This window comes from Lutra lutra, chromosome 1 (genome assembly GCF_902655055.1).
Source record: "Lutra lutra chromosome 1, mLutLut1.2, whole genome shotgun sequence".
NCBI classification, from domain to species: Eukaryota; Metazoa; Chordata; class Mammalia; order Carnivora; family Mustelidae; genus Lutra; species Lutra lutra.
Genome location: NC_062278.1, coordinates 124164283 through 124186602, shown reverse-complemented (window position 1 = coordinate 124186602; position 22320 = coordinate 124164283). Strand labels below are relative to the sequence as shown.

Here is a 22320-nt window from a genome sequence, read left to right as displayed (position 1 = left end):
AAGGGGAGAATTCGAGAGATAAGTGATACCATAAGACAAAACAACATTAGAATAATTGGGATTCCAGAAGAAGAAGAAAGAGAGAGGGGGAGCAGAAGATATATTGGAGAGAATTATTGGAGAGAATTTCCGTAATATGGCAAAAGGAAAAAGCATCAAAAACCAGGAGGCACAGAGAACCCCCCTCCAAATCAATAAGAATAGGTCCATACACTGTCATCTAATAGTAAAATTTACAAGTCTTAGGGACAAAGAGAAAATCCTGAAAGTAGCCCGGGACAGGAAGTCTGTAACATGCAACAGTAAAAATATTAGACTGCCAGCAGACTTATCCACAGAGACCTGGCAGGACAGAAAGAACTGGCATGATATATTCAGAGCACTGAACAAGAAAAACACACAGCCAAGAATACTATATCCAGCTAGGCTATCACTGAACATAGAAGGAGAGATAAAAAGCTTCCAGGACAAACAAAAACTAAAAGAATTTGTAAACACCAAACCAGCTCTACAGGAAATACTGAAAGGGTCTTCTAAGCAAAGAGAGAGCCTAAAAGTAGTAGACCAGAAAGGAACAGAGACAATAGACAGTAACAGTCACCTTACAGGCAATACAATGGCACTAAATTCATGTCTGTCAATAGGTACCCTGAATATAAATAGGCTAAATGCCACAATCAAAAGACACAGGGTATCAGAATGGATTAAAAAAAAAAAAAACATCAATATGCTGCCTACAAGAAACTCATTTCAGACCCAAAGACACCTCCAGATTTAAAGTCCATGCTAATGGACATCAAAAGAAAGTTGGGGTGGCAATCCTTATATCAGATCAATTAGATTTTAAGCCGAAGACTATAATAAGAGATGAGGAAGGACACCATATCATACTCAAAGGGTCTTCCCAACAAGATCTAACAATTTTAAATATCTAGGCCCCTGACATGGGAGCAGCCAACTGTATAAACCAATTAATAACAAAATCAAAGAAACACATCGACAATAATACAATAATAGCAGAGGACTTTAACACTCCCCTCACTGAAATGGACAGATTATCCAAACAAAAGATCAACAAGGAAATAAAGGCCTTAAATGACACACTGGACCAGATGGACATCACAGATATATTTAGAACATTACATCCCAATGCAACAGAATATACATTCTTCTCTAGTGCCCATGGGAACATTCTCCAGAATAGATCACATACTGGGTCATAAATCAGGTCTCAACCAGTATCAAAAGACTGGGATGATTCTCTGCATATTTTCTAACAATGCTCTGAAGCTAGAACTCAAGAGAAAAGTTGGAAAGAACCCAAATACATGGAACTAAAGAGCATCCTTCTAAAGAATGAATGGGTCAACCAAGAAATTAAAGAAGAATTGAAAAAATTCATGGAAACAACTGATAATGAAAACACAACAGTTCAAAATCTGTGGGACACAGCAAAGGCAGTCCTGAGAGGAAAATATATAGCGATACAAGCTTTTCTCAAGAAACAAGAAAGGTCTCAAATACACAACCTAACCCTACCCCTAAAGGAGCTGGAGAAAGAACAACAAAGAAAGCCTAAACCCAGTAGAAGAAGAGAAATAATAAGGATCAGAGCAGAAATCAAGGAAATGGAAACAAACAAACAAACAAACAAACAAAAAACCAATAGAACAAATCAACAAAACTAGGAGCTGGTTCTTTGAAAGACTTAGTAAGATTGATAAACCCCTGGCCAGACTTATCAAAAAGAAAAGAGAAAGGACCCAAATAAATAAAATCATGAAGGAAAGAGGAGAGATCACAACCAACACCAAAGAAATACAAACAATTATAAGAATATATTATAAGCAACTATACGCCAGCAAATTTGACAATCTGGAAGAAATGGATGCATTCCTAGAGACGTATAAACTATCACAACTGAACCACGAAGAAATAGAAAACCTGAACAGACCCATAACCAGTAAGGAGATTGAAGCAGTCATCAAAAATCTCCCAATAAACAAGAGCCCAGGGCCAGACAGCTTCCCAGGGGAATTCTACCAAACATTTAAAGAAGAATACATACCTATTCTGCTGAACTGTTCCAAAAAATAGAAATGGAAGGAAAACTTCCAAACTCATTTTATGAGGCCAGCATTACCTTGATCCCCAAACCAGACAAGGATCCCATCAAAAAAGAGAATTACAGACCAATATCCTTGATGAACACAGATGTGAAAATTCTCACCAAAATACTAGCCAATAGGATCCAACAGTACACTAAAAGGATTATTAACCACAACCAAGTGGGATTTATCTGGGCTGCAAGCTTGTTCAATATCCTCAAATCAATCAATGTGATAAAATACACTAATAAAAGAAAGAACAAGAACCATATGATACTCTCAATAGATGCTGAAAACGCATTTGACAAAGTACAGTATCCTTTCTTTACAAAACTCTTTACAGTGTAGGGAGAGAGAGTACATACCTCAATATCATCAACGCCATCTATGAAAAACCCACCGTGAATATCATTCTCAATGGAGAAAAACTGAGAGCTTTTCTGCTCAGGTCAGGAACATGCCAGGGATGTCCATTATCACTACTGCTATTCAACATAGTACTAGAAGTCCTAGCCTCAACAATCAGACAACAAAAAGAAATTAAAGCATCCAAATCGGCAAAGAAGAAGTCAAACCATCACTCTTTGCAGATGATATGACACTATATGTGGAAAACCCAAAAGACTCCACTCCAAATCTGCTAGAACTTATACAGGAATTCAGTAAAGTGTCAGGATATAAAATCAATGCACAGAAATCAGTTGCATTTCTATTCACCAACAAGATAGAAGAAAGAGAAATAAGGAGTCCATCCCATTTACAATTGCACCCAAAACCGTAAGATACCTAGGAATAAACCTAACCAAAGAGGCAAAGAATCTATACTCAGAAAACTATAAAGTACTCATGAAAGAAATTGAGGAAGACACAAAGAAATGGAAAAATGTTACATGCTCATGGATTGGAAGAACAAATATTGTGAAAATGTCTATGCTACCTAAAGCAACCTACACATTTAATGCAATCCCTATCAAAATACCATCTATTTTTTTTCAAAGAAATGGAGCAAATAATCCTAAAATTTACGTGGAACCAGAAAAGACCTGGAATAGCCAGAGGAATAATGAAAAAGAAAGCCAAAGTTGGTGGCATCACAATTCCAGACTTCAAGCTCTATTACAAAGCTGTATTCATCAAGTCAGTATGGTACTGGCACAAAAATAGACACATAGATCAATGGAAAAGAATAGAGAGCCCAGAAATAGACCCTCAACTCTATGGTCAACTAATCTTCGACAAAGCAGGAAAGAATGTCCAATGGAAAAAAGACAGTCTCTTCAACAAATGCTGTTGGGAAAATTGGACAGCCACATGCAGAAAAATGAAACTGGCTCATTTCCTTACACCACACATGAAAATAGACTCAAAATGGATGAAAGACCTTAATGTGAGAAAGGAACCCATCAAAATCCTTGAGGAGAACACAGGCAGCAACCTCTTCGACCTCAGCCACAACAACTTCTTCCTAGGAACATCGCCAAAGGCAAGGGAAACAAGGGCAAAAATGAACTATTGGGATTTCATCAAGATCAAACGCTTTTGCACAGCAAAGGAAACAGTTAACAAAACCAAAAGACAACTGACAGAATGGGAGAAGATATTTGCAAACAACCTATCAGATAAAGGGCTAGTATCCAAAATCTATAAAGAGCTTAGCAAACTCAACACCCAAAGAACAAATAATCCAATCAAGAAATGGGCAGAGGACCTGAACAGACATTTCTGCAAAGAAACATCCAGATGGCCAACAGACACATGAAAAAGTGCTCCACATCACTTGGCATCAGGGAAATACAAATCAAAACCACAATGAGATATCACCTCACAGCAGTCACAATGGCTAAAATTAACAAGTCAGGCAATGACAGATGCTGGCAAGGATGCGGAGAAAGGGAACCCTCCTACACTGTTGGTGAGAATGAAAGCAGATGCAACCACTCTGGAAAACAGTATGGAGGTTCCTCAACAAGTTGAAAATAGAGCTACCCTAGGACCCAGCAATTGCACTACTGGGTATTTACCCTAAAGATACAAACGTAGTGATCCGAAGGGGCACATGCACCTGAATGTTTATAGCAGCAATGTCCACAATAGCCAAACTATGGAAAGAACCTAGCTGTCCATCGACAGATGAATGGATAAAGAAGATGTGGTATATATACACAATGGAATACTATGCAGCCATCAAAAGAAATGAAATCCTGCCATTTGTGAAGATGTGGATGGAACTAGAGGGTATTATGCTGAGCAAAATAAGTTAATCAGAGAAAGACAATTATCATACGATCTCCCTGATATGAGGATGTGGAGGATTTGGGGAGTAGGAAAAGAATAAATGAAACAAGATGGGATCGGGAGGGAAACAAACCATAAGAGACTCTTAATCTCACAAAACAAAGTGAGATTTGCCAGGGGGAGGGGATTAGGGAGAGGGTGGTTGGGTTATGGACATTAGGGAGGTTATGTGCTATGGTGAGTGCTGTGAAGTGTATAACCTGGCGATTCACAGACCTGTACCCCTGGGGCTAATAATACATTATATGTTAATAAAAAAATTTAAAATTAAAAAAAGCAGTATAACAAACATCAATGTATCCAAACACTAAAAGGATTATTCACCACAACCAAGTGGGATTTATCCAACACCCAGGAAAAAAAATAAAACACTACTAATTTTTTAAAAAATGCTATCAATAAGATCCAATCTAATCTGAATACTCTAACAGCTAGGGTAACTGAAGCAGAAGATAGAATTAATGTTCTAGAGGACAAACTGATAGAGAAAAAGGATCAGGAGGAGGCCTGGAACAAACAGCTTAGAAGCCATGAAAACAGAATTAGGAAAATAAATGATGCCATGAAACGTTCCAACATCAAAATTATTGGTATCCCTGAGGGGGAGGAGAAGGAAAGAAGACTAGAAGATATAGTTTAACAAATTCTCCATGAAAATTTTTCCAATCTGGGGAATGGAACCAGTGTTTGTGTCCTAGGGGTAGAAAGAACACCCCCAAAGATCAACGAATCTAGAAAGATCTTGAGGCACTTGATTGTAAGACTGACGAATCATAATTTTAGACAAGAGCTTTTGAGAGCAAATGGGGGAAGAGATTCCTTACATACAGAGGAAGGCCTATCAGAATAACATCAGACATGTCCACAGAAACCTGGCAAGCCAGAAAAGGCTGGCAAGACATATTCAGGGCACTTAATTAGAAGAACATGCAGCCAAATATACTTTATTCAGCAAGGCTGACATTCAAAATGGATGGAGAGATAAAGAGCTTCCAAGACCAGCAGGGTTTAAAAGAGTATGTGACCACCAAGCTGGCACTGCAAGAAATAGTAACCGGGGTTCTATAAAAGAAGAAAGAACCCAAGAGTGTCATAGAACAGAAATTTACAGAGACAATCTATAGAAACAAGGACTTCACAGGCAACACGATGTCAATAAAAACATATCTTTCAATCATCACTCTCAACGTGAACAGCCTAAATGCTCCCATAAAACAGCACAGGGTTGCAGACTGGATAAAACAGGACCCGTCCATATTTGTTTACAAGAGACCCATCTGGAACCTAAGGATACATCCAGACTGAAAGTGAAGGGAGGAGAAGCATCTTTCATACCAATGGGCCTCAAAAGAAAGCTGGGGTAGTGATTCTCATTATCAGATAAATTAGATTTTAAACTAAAAACTACAGTCAGAGATAAAGAAGGACACTACATCATTCTTAAAGGGTCTATCCACCAAGACGATCTAACAATTATAAATATTTATGTCCCCAATACAGGAGCAGCCCACTACATAAGACAACTATTAATCAAAATAAAGAGTCCTATTGATATGAATACATTAATAGTAGGGGATCTTAACACACCACTCTCACTAACAGATCATCCAAGGAGAAAATAAAGAAACAAAAGCACTGAATGACACATTGGACCAGATTGACTTCATAGATATATACAGAACATTCCACCCTAAAACAACAGAATACTCATTCTTCTCATGTGCACATGGAACTTTCTCCAGAATAGACCACATGCTAGGTCACAAATCAGGGCTCAACCGATATCAAAAGATTGAGATTATTCCCTGTATATTCTCAGACCACAATGCTTTGAAACTGGAACTTAACCACAAGAAGGTTTAAAAGGAATTCAAACACTTGGAAGCTAAAGACCACCCTGCTTAAGATGGTTTGGATCAACCAGGAAATCAAAGAACTTAATTCATGGAAACCAATGAGAATGAAGACACTTCAGTCCAAAACCTTTGGGATATGGCAAAGGCAGTCCTAAGGGGGAAATATATAGCCATCCAAGCCTCCCTCAAAAAAACTGAAAAATCCAGAAGACACCAGCTTTCTTTACACCTTCAAGAACTGGAGAACCAACAACAAATTAAGCCAACACCACAAACAAGAAGGGAACTAATCAAGATTAGAGCAGAGATCAATGAGATAGAAACTAGAGATACAGTAGAACATATCAACAAAACTAGAAGCTGGTTTTCTGAAAGATCATTAAGATCGACAAACCACTGGCCGAACTAATCCAAAGGAAAAGAGCGAGGACCCAAATAAATAAAATTACGAGTGAAAAGGGAGAGATCACAACTAACACCAAGGAAATAGAAACAATCATCAGAAATTCTCATCAATGGTTATACACCAGTAAGTTAAGCAACCTAGAAGAAATGGGTGCATTCCTGGAAAACTATAAACTTCCAAAACTGAATCAGGAAGAAATTGACAACCTGAAGAGACCAATATCTAGTAACTAGATTGAAGCAGTGATCAAAAACCTGCCAAAAAACAAGAGCCCAGGACCTGATGGATTTCCTGGAGAATTCTACGAAGCCTTCAAAGAAGAAATAATGCCTATTCTCTTGAAGGTGTTTCAAAAAATAGAAACAGAAGGAAAACTTCCAGACTCTTTTATGAAGTCAGCATTACCTGATCCCAGAACCAGGCAAAGACCCCACCAAAAAGGAGAATTTCAGACCAATATCCCTGATAAATATGGATGCCAAGATTCTCGACAAGATCCTAGCTAACAGAATTCAACGGTACATTAAAAAGATTGTCCACCATGACCAGGTGGGATTCATCCATGGGATAAAAGGGTGGTTCAACATTCACAAATCAATCAATGTGATAGAATAAATCAATAAGAGAGAAGAACCACTCAATTGGTCCTCTCAATTGACGCAGAAAAAGCATTTGACCAGATACAGCATCTGTTCCTGATTAAAACGCTTCAAAGTATAGGGATAAAGGAAACATTCCTCAACTTCATTAAATCTATCTATGAAAAACCCACAGCGAATATCATTCTCAATGGGGAAAAGCTGACAGTCTTCCTTTGAGATCAGTAACACGAAAAGGATGTCCACTCTCGCCACTGTTGTTCAACATAGTACTAGAAGTCCTAGCAACAGCAATCACACAACAAAAAGAAATAAAAGGTATTCAAATTGGCAAAGAAGTCAAAGTCTCTCTCTTCGCAGATGACATGATACTTTATATGAAAAACCTAAAGGATTCCACCCCCAAACTACTAGAACTCATACCGCAATTCAGTAATGTGGCAGGATACAAAAATCTATGTCCAGAAATCAGTTGCTATCTTATACACTAACAATGAAAATATAGAAAGGGGAATTAGAGAATCGATTCCATTTACTACAGCACCAAGAACCATAACATACCTGGGAATAAACTTAACCAAAGAGGTAAAGGATCTGTACTCGAGGAACTACAGAACACTCATGAAAGAAATTGAAAAAGACATAAAAAGATGGAAGAGCATTCCATGCTCATGGATTGGAAGAATAAACATTGTTAAAATGTCTATACTGCCTAGAGCAATCTATACTTTCAATGCCAACCCAATCAAAATTCCACTGGCATTTTTTAAAGAGCTGGAACAAACAATCCTAAACTTTATATGGTACCAGAAGATACCCCAAGTTGCTAAGGAAATGTTGAAAAAGAAAAACAAAACTGGGGGCATCACGTTGCCTGATTTCAAGCTTTACTGCAAAGCTGTGATCACCAAGACAGCATGGTACAAAAACAGACACATAGACCAATGGAACAGAGTAGAGAGCCCAGATATGGACCCTCAACTCTATGGTCAAATAATCTTCGACAAAGCAGGAAAAAATACACAGTGGAAAAAAGACCGTCTCTTCAATAAATGGTGCTGGGAAAATTGGACAGCTATGCATAGAAGAATGAAATTCGACCATTCTCTTACACCATAAACAAAGATAAATCGAAATGGATAAAAGACCTCAATGTGAGGCAGGAATCTATCAAAATCCTAGAGCAGAACATAGGCAGTAACCTGGCATTGGCATTGGCCACAGCAACTTCTTTCAAGATATGTCGCCAAAGGCAAAGAAAACAAAAGAGAAAATGAACTTGTGGGACTTCATCAAAATCAAAAGCTTCTGCACAGCAAAGGAAACAGTCAACAAAACAAAGAGGCAACCCACAAAATGGGAGAAGATAATCACAAATAACACTACAGACAAACGGCTGATATAAAAGATCTATAAAGAACTCCTCAAACTCAGCACACACAAAACAGATAACCCTGTCAAAAAATGGGCAGAAGACATGAACAGACACTTCTCCAAAGAAGACATACAAAGGGTAACACGCACATGAAAAAATGTTGATCATTAGCAATCAGGGAGATTCAAATCAAAACCACATTGAGATACCACCTGACACCAGTTAGAATGGCCAAAATTAAAAAGACGGTTAAACAACAAGTGTTGGAGAGAATGTGGAGAAAGGGGAACCCTCTTACACTGTTGGTGGGAATGCAAGTTGGTGCAGCCACTTTGGAAAACAGTGTGGAGATTCCTTAAGAAATTAAAAATAGAGTTTCCCTATGACCCTGTAATTGCACTACTGGGTATTTACCCCAAAGATACTGATATAGTGAAAAGAAGGGCCATATGCACCCCAGTGTTCATAGCAGCAATGTCCACACTAGCCATCAGGGAGATTCAAATCAAAACCACATTGAGATAACACCTTACACAAGTAAGAATGGCCAAAATTAACAAGACAGTAAACAGCAAGTTTTGGGAGAGGATGTGGAGAAAGGGGAACCCTCTTACACTATTGGTGGGAATGCAAGTTGGTGCAGCCACTTTGTCTGTCAAATAAATAAATAAAATCTTTTTTAAAAAATGAAAAATAGAGCTTCCCTATCACCCTTCAATTTCATTACTGGGTATTTACCCCAAAGATACAGATGTAGTGAAAGGAAGGGCCATCTGTACCCCAATGTTCATAGCAGCAACAGCCACAGTTGCCAAACCGTGGAAAGAACCAAGATGCCCTTCAGTGGACGAATGGAAAAAAAAGATATGGTCCATATATACAATGGAGTATTATGCCTCTATCAGAAAGGATGAATACCCAACTTTTGTATCAACATGGACGAGACTGGAAGAGATTAAGCTGAGTGAAATAAGTCAAGCAGAGACAGTCAAATATTATATGGTTTCACTTACTTGTGGAGTATAAGGAATAACACGGAAGACATTGGGAGATGGAGAGGAGAAGTGAGTTGGGGGAAGTAGGAGTGGGAGACAAACAATGAGAGACTGTGGACTCTAAGAAACAAACTGAGGGTTTGGAGTGCAGTGGGGGGGGGGGATGGGTGAGCCTGGTGGTGGGTATTAAGGAGGGCACGTATTGCATGGAGCACAGGATGTGGTGCATAAACAATTAATTTTGTAACACTGAAAAAAAAAAAAAAGATTCTCTCTCTCTCTCCCCCTCTGCCCTTTCCCAACCCCCCAAAATAATAAATAAATAAAAACAAGGTGAAAATGAATACTCCACTCCCAAGGCAGGCAGTAAAGATCACAGGGTAGTACCTGGTTTTTCTGTTCAGCAGTAGTCAGCTCCTGTTGCAGCAAGCCCACGACCTGAGCACGGCCCAATAAGGCTTCTTCATGCTCTTCAAGCTTCCTCTGCAGCACCTTTAATTTCTGAGAAGGAAATGTTTTAGATACAGTGTGCTAAACCAATGAGCACCGTTATCTGTTTACCTTTCAAAAGATCATATAGATTTGTGTATTTAAGAGTTCTGAATGTTGAGGATGGCAGATTAAAAAGTGGGACACCAGCATGCCATGCTCCCCATCCAGCAGCAAAAAAAAAGAATCTCCAAAAATGACTTCTCCGGTATAGTGACAATAGCTAAACTGAGACACAAGCAAGCCCCTGAATTAGGGAGTCTTTTTAACTATTCGAGAAAATGATACAACCGCTTTTAAAACTATAGAGTCAATATCCTACACCTCAGTAACATAGTGCATGTATATCTCACTCACCAACGAAATATTCTAGCAGGCAAGAAACCTTCTCTTCTAGCTTTCATGCACAGGACATGCACTCGATAAACATTTGTTGGATAAATAAATCAATATACATGTATACATTAATATTCCAGTTCAAAAGTGTATTCTGAAGGATTAACTAGAATATGGAGAAGTTTTCACTCAAAAACAATTAATGGATCAACCATGAAATACCACTAGAGCACTTTTGGTTACCACACTACACTACACACACATAAAAATAAATACCTTGGAGTTAGTAGATGATAAAAAACAATGAAGCCGATTCCAAAATATACTTATTTTTTAAGAATAATCAATTTAATAAAAGACAAAATCATTCCTTTTCATTTAATTTTTTGGAAGTTTAAAACTAGCTTCATTGATTTGAAGCTTTGGATCAGGCATTTAACGAAGCTACAATTGGCAAACTGAAGAGAAACTGATTTCTGACTACCACATACATTTGCCAATTAAAGCCAGCTTTTGAGTACCAACAACCTGGTTAGAGGCATAAAAGGCAAGGTAAGGACAAGAAAAAATAAATATTAATATGCAACAGATGACAAGATCACCAAAAAGAAGCCAATTAAGGAGCACACTAAGACCAAGTGGAGAGCAGTATGTAAGAGTAGAAAAGTGGCTGTGATCATTTTAAATGTTAACCAAATGACAGTCATTCTACTAAGTTTTAGCAACACACCTGTTGCATCTCTGTTTCCACATCTGCCTGGGTTACTAACTGAAGAAGCTCATCTTCATGAAGACGAACTTGTGTTTCAAAAGCGGGCATCTTTCTCCGGACCACCTGCTGCATGGAACTCAACTAAAGACACACAACCAAAGAAACTATACATGTTACACTCCCCGGATATTGCACAAACAAAACTCACACCCTATTCTTCCAAGACGAACACTAAGAACTGATAGGCAATAGATTTTAATCAAATTTTTAATGTCAAGGATGAGAATGCTGGAAGAGAGATAGGTATGCCTGACAGTAACTTCCCAATGCAAGAGAAATCCTATTATCAAACTCAGAAATCAGCCCAAATATAAATTCTGATTAAAAATTATATTTGCATGATTATTAGAAATGCTTAAATATACAAGAGGTATATTTTTCAAAAGTTCTGCAGAGATTAAAATATTAAAACTACAGAGTGAAATTAGATTTCTGTGAAGTCCTAGGCACATTAATAGCACACACATTCAGTGAAATTGTCATGCCCTGTAAGGCAAACTTCAAGCTAAAAGATCTTTTACTCAAAATTCTCTACAACTGGAATAAATCCCATTTGATCGTGGTGAATGATTTTTCTTAATGTATTGTTGGATTCGTTTTGGTAGTATTTTACTGAGAATTTCTGCATCCATATTCATCAAGAATGTTAGCTAGTCTCAAAGAACTGCTTCTACCAAAGACTTCATGTATTTCCAAATCCCACCACCTCCCCAGACACCTATTTTTAGCTGTCCATTACTTGCTAGTTTCTAGATCATCCTCACTTGTAACTGGCTCTTAACGAATAAAAAGGGAAGTAGAGTTGACTGTGAGCTATTTAGTACCGTGTGTTAGTTTTGTTTTGAGGATGTGGATGTCTACAGATGATGCCTGTTTATTTACTTCCTTAAGATCTGTAATTGAGCATGCTGACCTGATCTTAACTTGCCCATTTTGTATTGGTCCTATCAACTATTGCTAATTTCTCATTTGTGACATCTTGAATGGCGTCTCCTCTAGGTAGGAAAAAATCTTCATAATTTTTTGATTCTCTGAATTCTGAAATTACTATGAATTTGGAATCCTGTGTTTGCAAATGTAAGAGGCACTAGTGTCCTTCATTAGCCAAATGCATCTCCATTCTTCCTATAAATGTACTATATTCGTTTTTCTCTCTCTGTGATTTTGCTCAGACCATTTCCCACAAATGGAATACGTTCGACCATCTTATTGAGATTATTATCTATCCATCACAGTTTTGCCTAAATCCTAAGTTTTCCATGTACCTTCCTTGGTTGTCACACTCATGGTAACCTCTTTGACCTCTTAAAATACTTTACATTTGTGTTGATGCTTACTATTCACTTACTCTGAATGGCTTGCATTATGATGGACCTGTTAATATATTTATATTCTTGGCTTTCCGTGTTTTAAGCCGCTCGTAAAAATCACATTTTGTATTTCTCTATCATACACTGTATATAGTTCTTGTACATAAAAAGGATACAATAAAAGCTAATAGATAAAAGTAAGGATTTCAAGATACACTATTAACTGTATACACAGCAGCAGGCCATCCATGGACAGAAAACATCATTAATACCATAAGTTACCAAAAAATGAAAAACACTCAATGGAAAAGACTAACTATCATGCAAAGATACTTCACAGGGAAAAAAGTTTCACAAGTCAAAAACTTTCTCAAAGGAAAAATGGGTGATCAAAGTGGAAATTTAGAAAAACAGACAGAAGGAGTCGAGAATGCCAGTTCAAACTGTCTGATCCTGGTATCAGAAATAAATATGAGGAATATTAAATATTAGTGCCATATAACACTGAATCACATAACCTATAGCACTTTCTCATTATATGCACACTAAGTAATCTTCTGATTATAATTTAACTTCCTATTAAGGTTTTACTATAGGGAAAGAATGGACGTAATCATTTGTATTTCTTTTGGTTTATCTACCAGTCTCTTTCAAATAATGTGAGTCCATTCCCAAGAGACTGAATTTCTGTGTGCTATTAACACCAACTTTCAGGCTTGTATAACAAAGAAACAGCCGTAAAACAGGCTATGGCAAATTCATTAAGGTAAATGACACTTCTAATTTCTTCTACTACTATACGCTTTAATTTCTACTACAACATTCTAGCTACTATACTTTTATATACTGAGGTTTTAAAAAATGACTATCTGAATTGGCTTGTCACCATTAGACTTTCATGATTCTTTATTCTAATGCTTATGAGGTACCTTCCAACCTACCTGAGCCGCTTGCTCTGCCTGCGTCTGACTGAGCTGGGCTTTCAGAGTACTAATGAGTTCCTCCTTCTCTTGGAGCTGTTGCTTCATCATTAGAAATTCTTCCATCTCTGTTGAACGCTTATCAAACTGGAGACACAGAAGGAAAGAAGTATTTATTTAAACAAAAGAATCAGCACTCCTAATTCTTTGACCTCCCCTTCTCAATTGCCCAAAATACCCTACCAATATCCTTCTAATTGCACTTGATACAAAAAAAGAACTACATGTTCTGGGGTTTTTAAAAGTATTATCAGAATTATTTGTCAGAGGAAAACAAAAGCAACAGCAGCTCTTTTGCAACTTATCTGAATCCTCACATAGAAACAGTACAACTAGATAGTAAAACCAAAAACCTGTGGACAATATTTATAATAAAATTCAGAAGGTAGTCCCCCAAACCCCAAAATACAAGCAGGTAGAGTAAACCACCAAAAGGCACAAGACCTGCATGGCATTAGCATCTATGCAAGAGGAAGCAGGCACCAACAGAGCAACATTACTGGCCGGGAGAACAGGAAAACCCCGAAATAGCCAACAAGTTCTTACTGGAAGCACAGTTGGCCAATCTTAGAACAGCAGCTTAAACTGGCAGGGCTTCCCCATTCTCCAATACTGGGTAAATACAAGGGGTCCAAGTAAGTAGGACTAAAAGGCTAGAGCAACTTAGCTCCTCTGAATTCTCAAAACTGCCTCATCAGGGTTCTCTTCTAAGACATGGACCAGAAATAAGAAGAAACTTCTAGAAGTGAAATAAAAATTATGCAGAATAGAGATAACAGAAACAGAAGAAAAAGGTCTGTACACATGCTGTATAATTCATTAGCAAGCCTCCAGAAGGCTTGAAATATGACTAATGCAAATGAGGAGTTTAATTATTATTATTTAATTTTAGTTAATCAAACTGTAAATTATTTTCCCAATAAATACAACTATATTTCACCTTATTGCATAATGTCTAGTACTCTTAAATTGTTATACAAGTAACAAGTGTGCATGCTCTTCCTAGTATTAGAAGAAACACATTGCCTAACTAGTAGGTGTCAGTGGATTCATTCAGTTTGAAAGATTTTTTCCTACACACTCATGTATCATTGTAATGTATTTATTTGAATACTTCATGTAGATAGCATGAGTCACAGTTGATATTTATGCAGATCTTAAGAAAAATGATGTTTCAGCCCTCGGTTCAGTTATTAGAAAGCTTTTACATATGTCTGGAACAACTTAAGTGTATTAATCTATTTTCTCAACCAGACATTTTATGAAATCTAAACAGAGAAGAAGTATTTCCAATGAGAATTTATTAATCCAAATTGAGATACAATGTAAAAATACACACCAAATTTCAGACAGTGCAAAAAAAAACACACAAAAATAATCATTTTATTAATCTCAAAAGTATATTTTGAATATATTGGACTACATGAAATACATTGTTAAAATTAATTTTACCTGTTTCTGCTATAAAATTTTAAATTCTACCTGTGGCTTACATTATATTACTATTGCACAATGTTGGTATAGGCCAAAATGAAGGAGAGGAGAAAGAAAGCCAGGAAATACAGCTGCCAAATATTTGGACACAATACAAAAAGAACAACAAAAGAAAGAGGTCTGTTAAGTAAAGAAAAGCTTTCCTGAACCAAGGCTACTTCCACAAGTTTAGAAAAATTAATTGCCCACAAAAAGTAAGGAATATAAAAGGGTCAAGGTCAAATTTCATACAAAGTTACTATAAAAAAAAAAGCTAAGGAGCAAAACAATATAGAGATAATAACAGACCAGAGGCATGTTCAAAAAACAAATCAAAACTGTCTTAAATGTATTTAAAATGTATTTTAAAATGTATTATCTTAAAATGTATTAAAAAATTTAAGAAAATTGTACAAGACACAGAAAAACAGCATAATCAGAATCAGAAAAATCAGAAATGAGGTGACTAAAATTAGGAAAAATTTGATATATATATGAAAAAAATTTCAGAAAAAGAAGTTTAAGCAAGAAGGAACACAAAAGTAAATAAACACAAGACAGAAAGACTTAGGTGAAGGACAAATAAAGAAGAAACTTTAAAATGAAGAAAGAAATAAAAAGGAATTGAGAGTAACTGACAAATACTAAAGATAATCAAAGAAGGAACACACAGATAATAGAAGTCCCTAGATAAGAAAACAGACCAAATACCACAAACTATGTAATTTTTTAAAATTAATATATAATGTATTATTAGCCCCAGGGGTGCAGGTCTATGAATCATCAGGCTTACACACTTCACAGCACTTACCATAGCACATACCATCCTCAATGTCCATAACCCAGCCACCCTCTCCCTACCCGCCTCCCCCAAACCCCCACAACCCTCAGTTTGTTTTGGGAGATTAAGAGTCTCTTATGGTTTCTCTCCTGATCCCATCTTGTTTCATTTTTTCTTTCCCTAACAAAAAATTCTTCTGAAATAAAAATATGTGAAACCATATATTAAAGGGCATACTGGATCTTCACAAACCTCAACCAAGAATGGCAAACACTCAATTACTAGACTTAGGTAGGAAGGAAAGGAAGTTGATGAGAGAAGGAAAGGGAAGAAGAAAGTAAATTGACACATACATAGGTAAATATCTACTGGCCATCTAGAAAAATGTATTTGTCATAGAATAATCCACTGGGTTTTAGCGATTCATCAACTTAATGACTAAAAGGTGACTTAACACCCCTACCTGTGTAGTTTGCTCTGCCTGTGCCTGGGAAAGTTGGACTTGCAAACAGCTAATTAGTTCCTCCTTCTCCTGGAGTTTATGTTTTATCTTTTCTACTTCTGTCTCTTCCTCCGTAGAACTCTTATCATGCTGAAAATGAAGGAGATAAAGTCATTTATTTAAAAGAACTATAGGGGCACCTGGGTGGCTCAGTGGGTTAAAGCCTCTGCCTTCGGCTCAGGTCATGATCTCAGGGTCCTGGGACTGAGCCCTGCGTCGGGCTTCTCTACTCAGCAGGGACCCTGCTTCCCTTCCTCTCTCTCTGCCTGCCTCTCTGCCTACTTATGATCTCTGTCTGTCAGATAAATAAATAAAACCTTAAAATAAATAAACAAATAAATAAAAATAAATAAATAAAAGAACTATAATTAATACATATTCGATCTTTTGCTCTAACTTGCCCCATAACCATTTGATTATAGTTTTATAAATGGGAGCAAGAAATAACACCTGACCTAACAACCAGGAAGGAATCTTAAGAGTCTTCCCATTTTACATTGGCCAAGTAGCTCCTCTTAGATTCATCCTCCCTCAGATAACAGCTATCAACTCTGGACATGATAGAAAAATACCTACTTGAGAATGCAAGAGGACAACCAAAATCTAGAAGATACTGGAAGGCAGTCAATACTTGGAAGAAATGACATCAAGTTTCCCTTTTTTATGGTTTTTTAGTCTGAGAACTAAACCAGTCAGCACCACACAGGACTAAAACTTAATAGAAAACTTAGTCCCACTGCCTTGAAGAACCAGAGGACAGAATTCAGGAAAGCAGAGGTGCTGTTAAGTGAGGAGCAAAACATCATACGAGACTTACTAGGAGGAAATTCAAATCTTTCAAGTCTGCTGTTTTCCCCAAAAGCTCTTCCTCAGACTGAACCAGACTCTCCCTCCCTACTAAATTCACCACACTCAAATCAATCAATTCTGCTTCTTAGAACTACACAAAATAATTTTATACTTTCTCCTACATAACTGTTGGTCAAGCATCTGAGGATTGCCCTAATCTTTCAACTATACTTTTCAGAGAATATGTAGCTCTATAATTGGTATACAAGAGTATAAAGCTGCTATGACTGAAACATAGAAATCATCTGATTCGGCCCTCTTACTTAACAAAGGGAAGAAATGAAGCTCTAAGCGTTGATTTGTTTCAGGTCTCAGGCCTTAAAAAAAAAAAAAGCAGAGTATAAAATAGATAATTTAAGAGGAGGAGGGAAGATGGTGGAAGAGTAGAGGACCCTCATTTCATCTGGTCCCTTAACTTCAGCTAGATATCTATCAAATCACTCTGAACACCTATGAATTCAATCTGAGATCTAAGAAAAGAATGGCTGCAATTCTACAAATAGAAAATCTACCACTTTTTGCGAGGTAGGAGGAGAAGAGAAATGAATGGGTATATACCAGAAGATAAACTGATGGGGAGGAAGTCTCAGGAAGCCAGCTACCAGAAAGTGATATAGCAGCAGAGTGCAAAATCCCAACTTTTACAAGTGTGCTCCAGTGAGGGACATCCCTGCAGGTAATGCGCTCAGATGGAAAAGTGGGTCACAATCCTAGATGGGACAGTGTGGTCTCAGGATCCTGGGGCCACAGAATGAACGGGCGTTTGCGAGTGCAGCAGAGTTACCAAGCACTGGAGCAGGGAAGCCGACTACAATTAGCAAGCCCCAGAGTGGCCTCTCAGCTTGGTGTTCCCATAAACCTAAACCGTGCCACTGTGGATCGACCACTCTCCCAGCAGGGATGCAGCAAGCAGCAAAACCATTGTGAGACCCTGCTTCTTCCCCAGGGAGGAGCAGGGCAGGTACAGGCATGATGAGGCTCCCTGAGCAGGGGCCCAGAAAAGCAGCCAGCCTGGTCTGACCAGCACCCTCTTCCCTGGGAGGATTGGTGCAGGGGTGTACCACAAGAATCTGTAGTTTGGTGTACACAATAGGGATTGACTGCTTTTCCATGAGGTTGTGCTGAAGAGTGGGGCCCTGATCTTTAGCTCCTGGGCTGGAGATTAGGGTGCCACCAATTTTTTTTTCACCCTCTAACGCAGCACAAAGAGCCTGAAGGGAACAAAAGCCACATAAAGCAACCCTAAGCAGCTTACACTGAAACCAGCCCCGTGGCAAGGGGCAGTGCAACTGCCCAGGCAAAGACACCTGAGAATCAGTGCAAAAGGCCCTTCCCCCAGAGGACCAGGACGAACACTAGGTTAAAACCAAGTTTATGGATCACACAAAACTGAAAAACTCCTGCACTAGGGGAAAACAGTATACAGAATTCAAGGGTTTTCTTCTCACAATTCTTTAGTCTTTCAGTTTAAAATTTTCCTTTTTTTTTCCTTTTTTCCCTTACAACTAGCTTATTTTACCAACTCTCTTTAAACCTTTTTTTTAATTTTCATTTTACATTTACATTTTATGGATTTATTCTTCCATTTTTTACCTCCTTTCACTACATTCAATTTTATTTCAGTATATATATGTTTTTCTTTATTTGCAATTTTGGGATAAAGTTTCTTCTAACAAAGAGTTCAAAATATACCTAGGACCAAGTGTATCAGCCTGTTCTGTCTACCTGTTTGATTATAATCTCTCTTTTTTCCCTTTTTATTTATTTTTTCTTTTTTGGTTTCTAATCTCTTCTGATACGCTTAGTGTATATTTTGCTGGGGTCATTGTTGATATTTTTATTTTTTATTTCTTTTTTGTTCTCTTGTTCACCTATTCTTCTCTGGACAAAAAGACCAGAAGGAAAAATCATGAGAAGAAAAGAATAAGGGGCAGTAATAACTGCCAGAGGCTTTATAAATATGGATATTGGTAAGATGTTGGAGACAGAATTCAGAACAATGACTATAAAGATACCAGCTGGGCTTGAAAAAAGCATAGAAGACACTAGAGAATCCCTTTCTGGAGAAATAAAAGAACTAAGATCTAATCAGGTTGAAATAAAAAACAGAATTGATGAGATACAATCAACAATGGAAGCTCTTACTGCCAGGATAAATGAGGCAGAAGAGAGAATAAGTGATATCAAAGATAAAATTATGGAGAATAAAGAAACCAAGCAAAAGTGAGAAAAACAGTTACTGGACCATGAGGGTTGGATTCAAAAGATCAGAAATATCATAAAGCAAAACAATATTAGAATTATTGGGGTTCTAGAGGGAGAAGGGAGAGCAAGAGGGGCAGAAGGGATACTGGAGCAAATTAGAGCAGCAAACTTCCCTAAACTGGGGAAAGAAATAGGCATCCAAGTCCAGGAGACACAGAGAACCCCCCTCAAAATCAATAAAAATAGGTCAACACCCCAACATATAATAGTGAAACTTGCAAATCTCAGACAGAGAGAGAAAATCCTGAAAGCAGCTAGGGGACAAGAGATCTATAACCTACAAGGGTAGAAATATCAGACTGGCAGAAGACCTATCCACAGAGACCTGACAGGCCAAAAAGGACTGGCATGATATATTCAGGGTGCTAAATAGGAAAAATATGCAGCCAAGAACACTTTCCAGGCCTAGGATGTCATTCAAAATAGGAGAGATAAAAAGCTTCCAGGACAAACAGAAACTAAAAGAATTTGTGATCACCAAACCAGTCCTATATGAAATATTACAAGGGATACTTTAAGCAAAGACAGAACCCAAAAGTAACACAGACCAGAAAGAAAGAGACAATATACAGAAACAGTGATTTTACAGGTAATACAATGGCACTAAATTCGTATCTTTCAACAGTTACACTGAATGTAAATGTAAATAGTCCAATCAAAAGACACAGGGTATCAAGCTGGATAAAAAAGCAAAACCTATCCATATGCAATCTACAAGAGACTCATTTTAGACCCAAAGACACCTCCAGATTTAAAGTGAGGGGGTAGAAAACCATTTATCATGCTAATGGACATCAAAAGAAAGCTGGAGTAGCAATCCTTATATCAAATTAGATTTTAAACCAAGGACTATAATAAGAGATGAGGAAGGACACTCTTCATAATTAAGGGACTATCCAACTAGAAGACCTAACAATGGTAAATATTTGTGCCCCTAACATGGGAGTAGCCAATTAAATGAGCCAATTAATAACAAAACTGAAGAAATAAATCGACAATAATATAGTAATAGTAAGGGACTTTAATGCCCCCTCACTGAAATGGACAAATCATTTAAGCAGAAGAAGGAAATAGGACTTTGATGACCACTGGACCAGATAGACTTCACAGATATATTCAGAGCATTTCATCCTAAAGCAGCAGAATGCACATTCTTCTCAAGTGTACGTGGAACATTCTCCAGAATAGATCACACACTGGGTCACAAATCAGATCTCAATGAGTACCAAAAGACTGGGATCATACTCTGTGTATTTTCAGACCACAATGCTTTGAAACTGGAACTCAATCACAAGAACAACTCTGGAAAGAACTCTAATACATGGAAGCTAATGAGCATCCTACTAAAGAATGAATGGATCAACCAGGAAATTAAGAATTTTTAAAAATTCATGGAAACAACTGAAAATGAAAACAACTATTCAAAACCTTTGGGATGCAGCAAAGGCAATCCTAAGAGGGACGTATACAGCAATACAAGCATTTCTCAAGCAACAAGAAAGTCTCAAATACACAACCTAACCTTACACCTAAAGAAGCTGGAGAAAAAACATCAATTAAAGCCTAAACCCAGCAGGTGAAGAGAACTAATAAAGATTAGATAAGAAATCAATGAAATACAAACTAGAAGAACAGCAGAACAGATCAATGAAACCAGGAGCTGGTTCTTTTTGAAAGAATTAATAAGATTGATAAACCCCTGGCCAGACGTATCAAAAAGAAAAGAGAAAGGACCCAAATAAATAAAATCATGAATGAAAGAGGATAAAACACAGCCAACATCAGAGAAACACAAACAACTGTAAGAACATATTATGAGCAACTATATGCCAACAAATTAGGCAATCTGGAAGAAACAGATGCATTCATAGAGACATATAAAATACCAAAACTACCAAAACTGAATGAGGAAAAAAACAGAAAACCTGAACAGACCCATAACCAGCAAGGAAGCTGAAACAGTAATCAAAAATTTCCCAACAGGGGTGCCTGGATGGCTCCGTGGGTTAAAGCCTCTGCCTTCGGCTCAGGTCATGATCCCAGGGTCCTGGGATAGAGCTCCGCATTGGGCTCTCTGCTCAGCAGGGAGCCTGCTTCCTCCTCTCTCTCTGCCTGCCTCTCTGCCTATTTGTAATCTCTGTCAAATAAATAAATAAAATCTTTAAAAAGAAAAAAAAAATTCCCAACAAAGAAGAGTCCAGGGCCAGATGGCTTTCCAAGGAAATTCTACCAAACATTAAATAACTAATACCTATTCTTCTGAAGCCATTTCAAAAAACAGAATGGAAGGAAAACTTCCAAGTCTTTCTATGAGGCCAGCATTACTCTGATCCCAAAACCAGACAAAGACCCCACCAAAAAGGAGAATTACAGACCAATATATCTTATGAACATGGGTGTAAAAATTCTCACCAAAATACTAGCCAATAGGATCCAACAGTATCTTAAAAGGATTATTCACCACAACCAACTGCGATTTATTCTTGGGCTGCAAGGGTAGTCAACATCCACAAATAAATGTGATATACTACATAAATAAAAGCACTAGAACCATATGATCCCCTCAATAGATGCAGAAAAAGTATTCAACAAAGTACAGGTTCCTTTCTTAAAACTCTTCACAATGTAGGGATAGAGGGAACATACCTCAATATCATAAAAGCCATATATGAGTAGCCCACAGTGAGTATCATTCTCAATGGGGAAAAACTGAGAGCTTTTCCCCTGTCAGGAACATGGCAGGGATGTCCACTATCACCACAGCTATTCAACATAGTACTAGAAGTCCTAGACTAAGCAATCAGACAACAAAAAGAAATTAAAGCACCCGAATCAGCAAAGAAGTCAAACTCTCACTCTTTGCAGATGATATGATACTCAACGTGGAAAACCCAAAAGATTCCACCCCAAAATTGCTAGAACTCATACA

The 22320-nt window shown here is 37.5% G+C and overlaps 1 protein-coding gene across 5 annotated transcripts in view; it reads right to left on the bottom strand.

The window, feature by feature from the left end:
• Positions 1–22320, bottom strand: part of GOLGB1 (golgin B1) — a 103815-nt gene that overhangs the window by 57212 nt on the left and 24283 nt on the right. For 4 of the 5 annotated variants that reach the window (XR_007128474.1, XM_047735453.1, XM_047735463.1 and 1 more), the window contains exons 5-8: positions 16239–16367; positions 13483–13608; positions 11190–11312; positions 10022–10135 (exon numbers count right to left, since the gene is read on the bottom strand). Coding sequence is in view for 4 of the 5 variants with exons in the window: in XM_047735453.1 (XP_047591409.1) it covers positions 10022–10135; positions 11190–11312; positions 13483–13608; positions 16239–16367 (492 nt within the window). In the remaining variant the exon portion in view is untranslated. The remainder of the gene's footprint in view (positions 1–10021; positions 10136–11189; positions 11313–13482; positions 13609–16238; positions 16368–22320) is intronic. The other variant, XM_047735443.1, reaches the window with a different exon arrangement.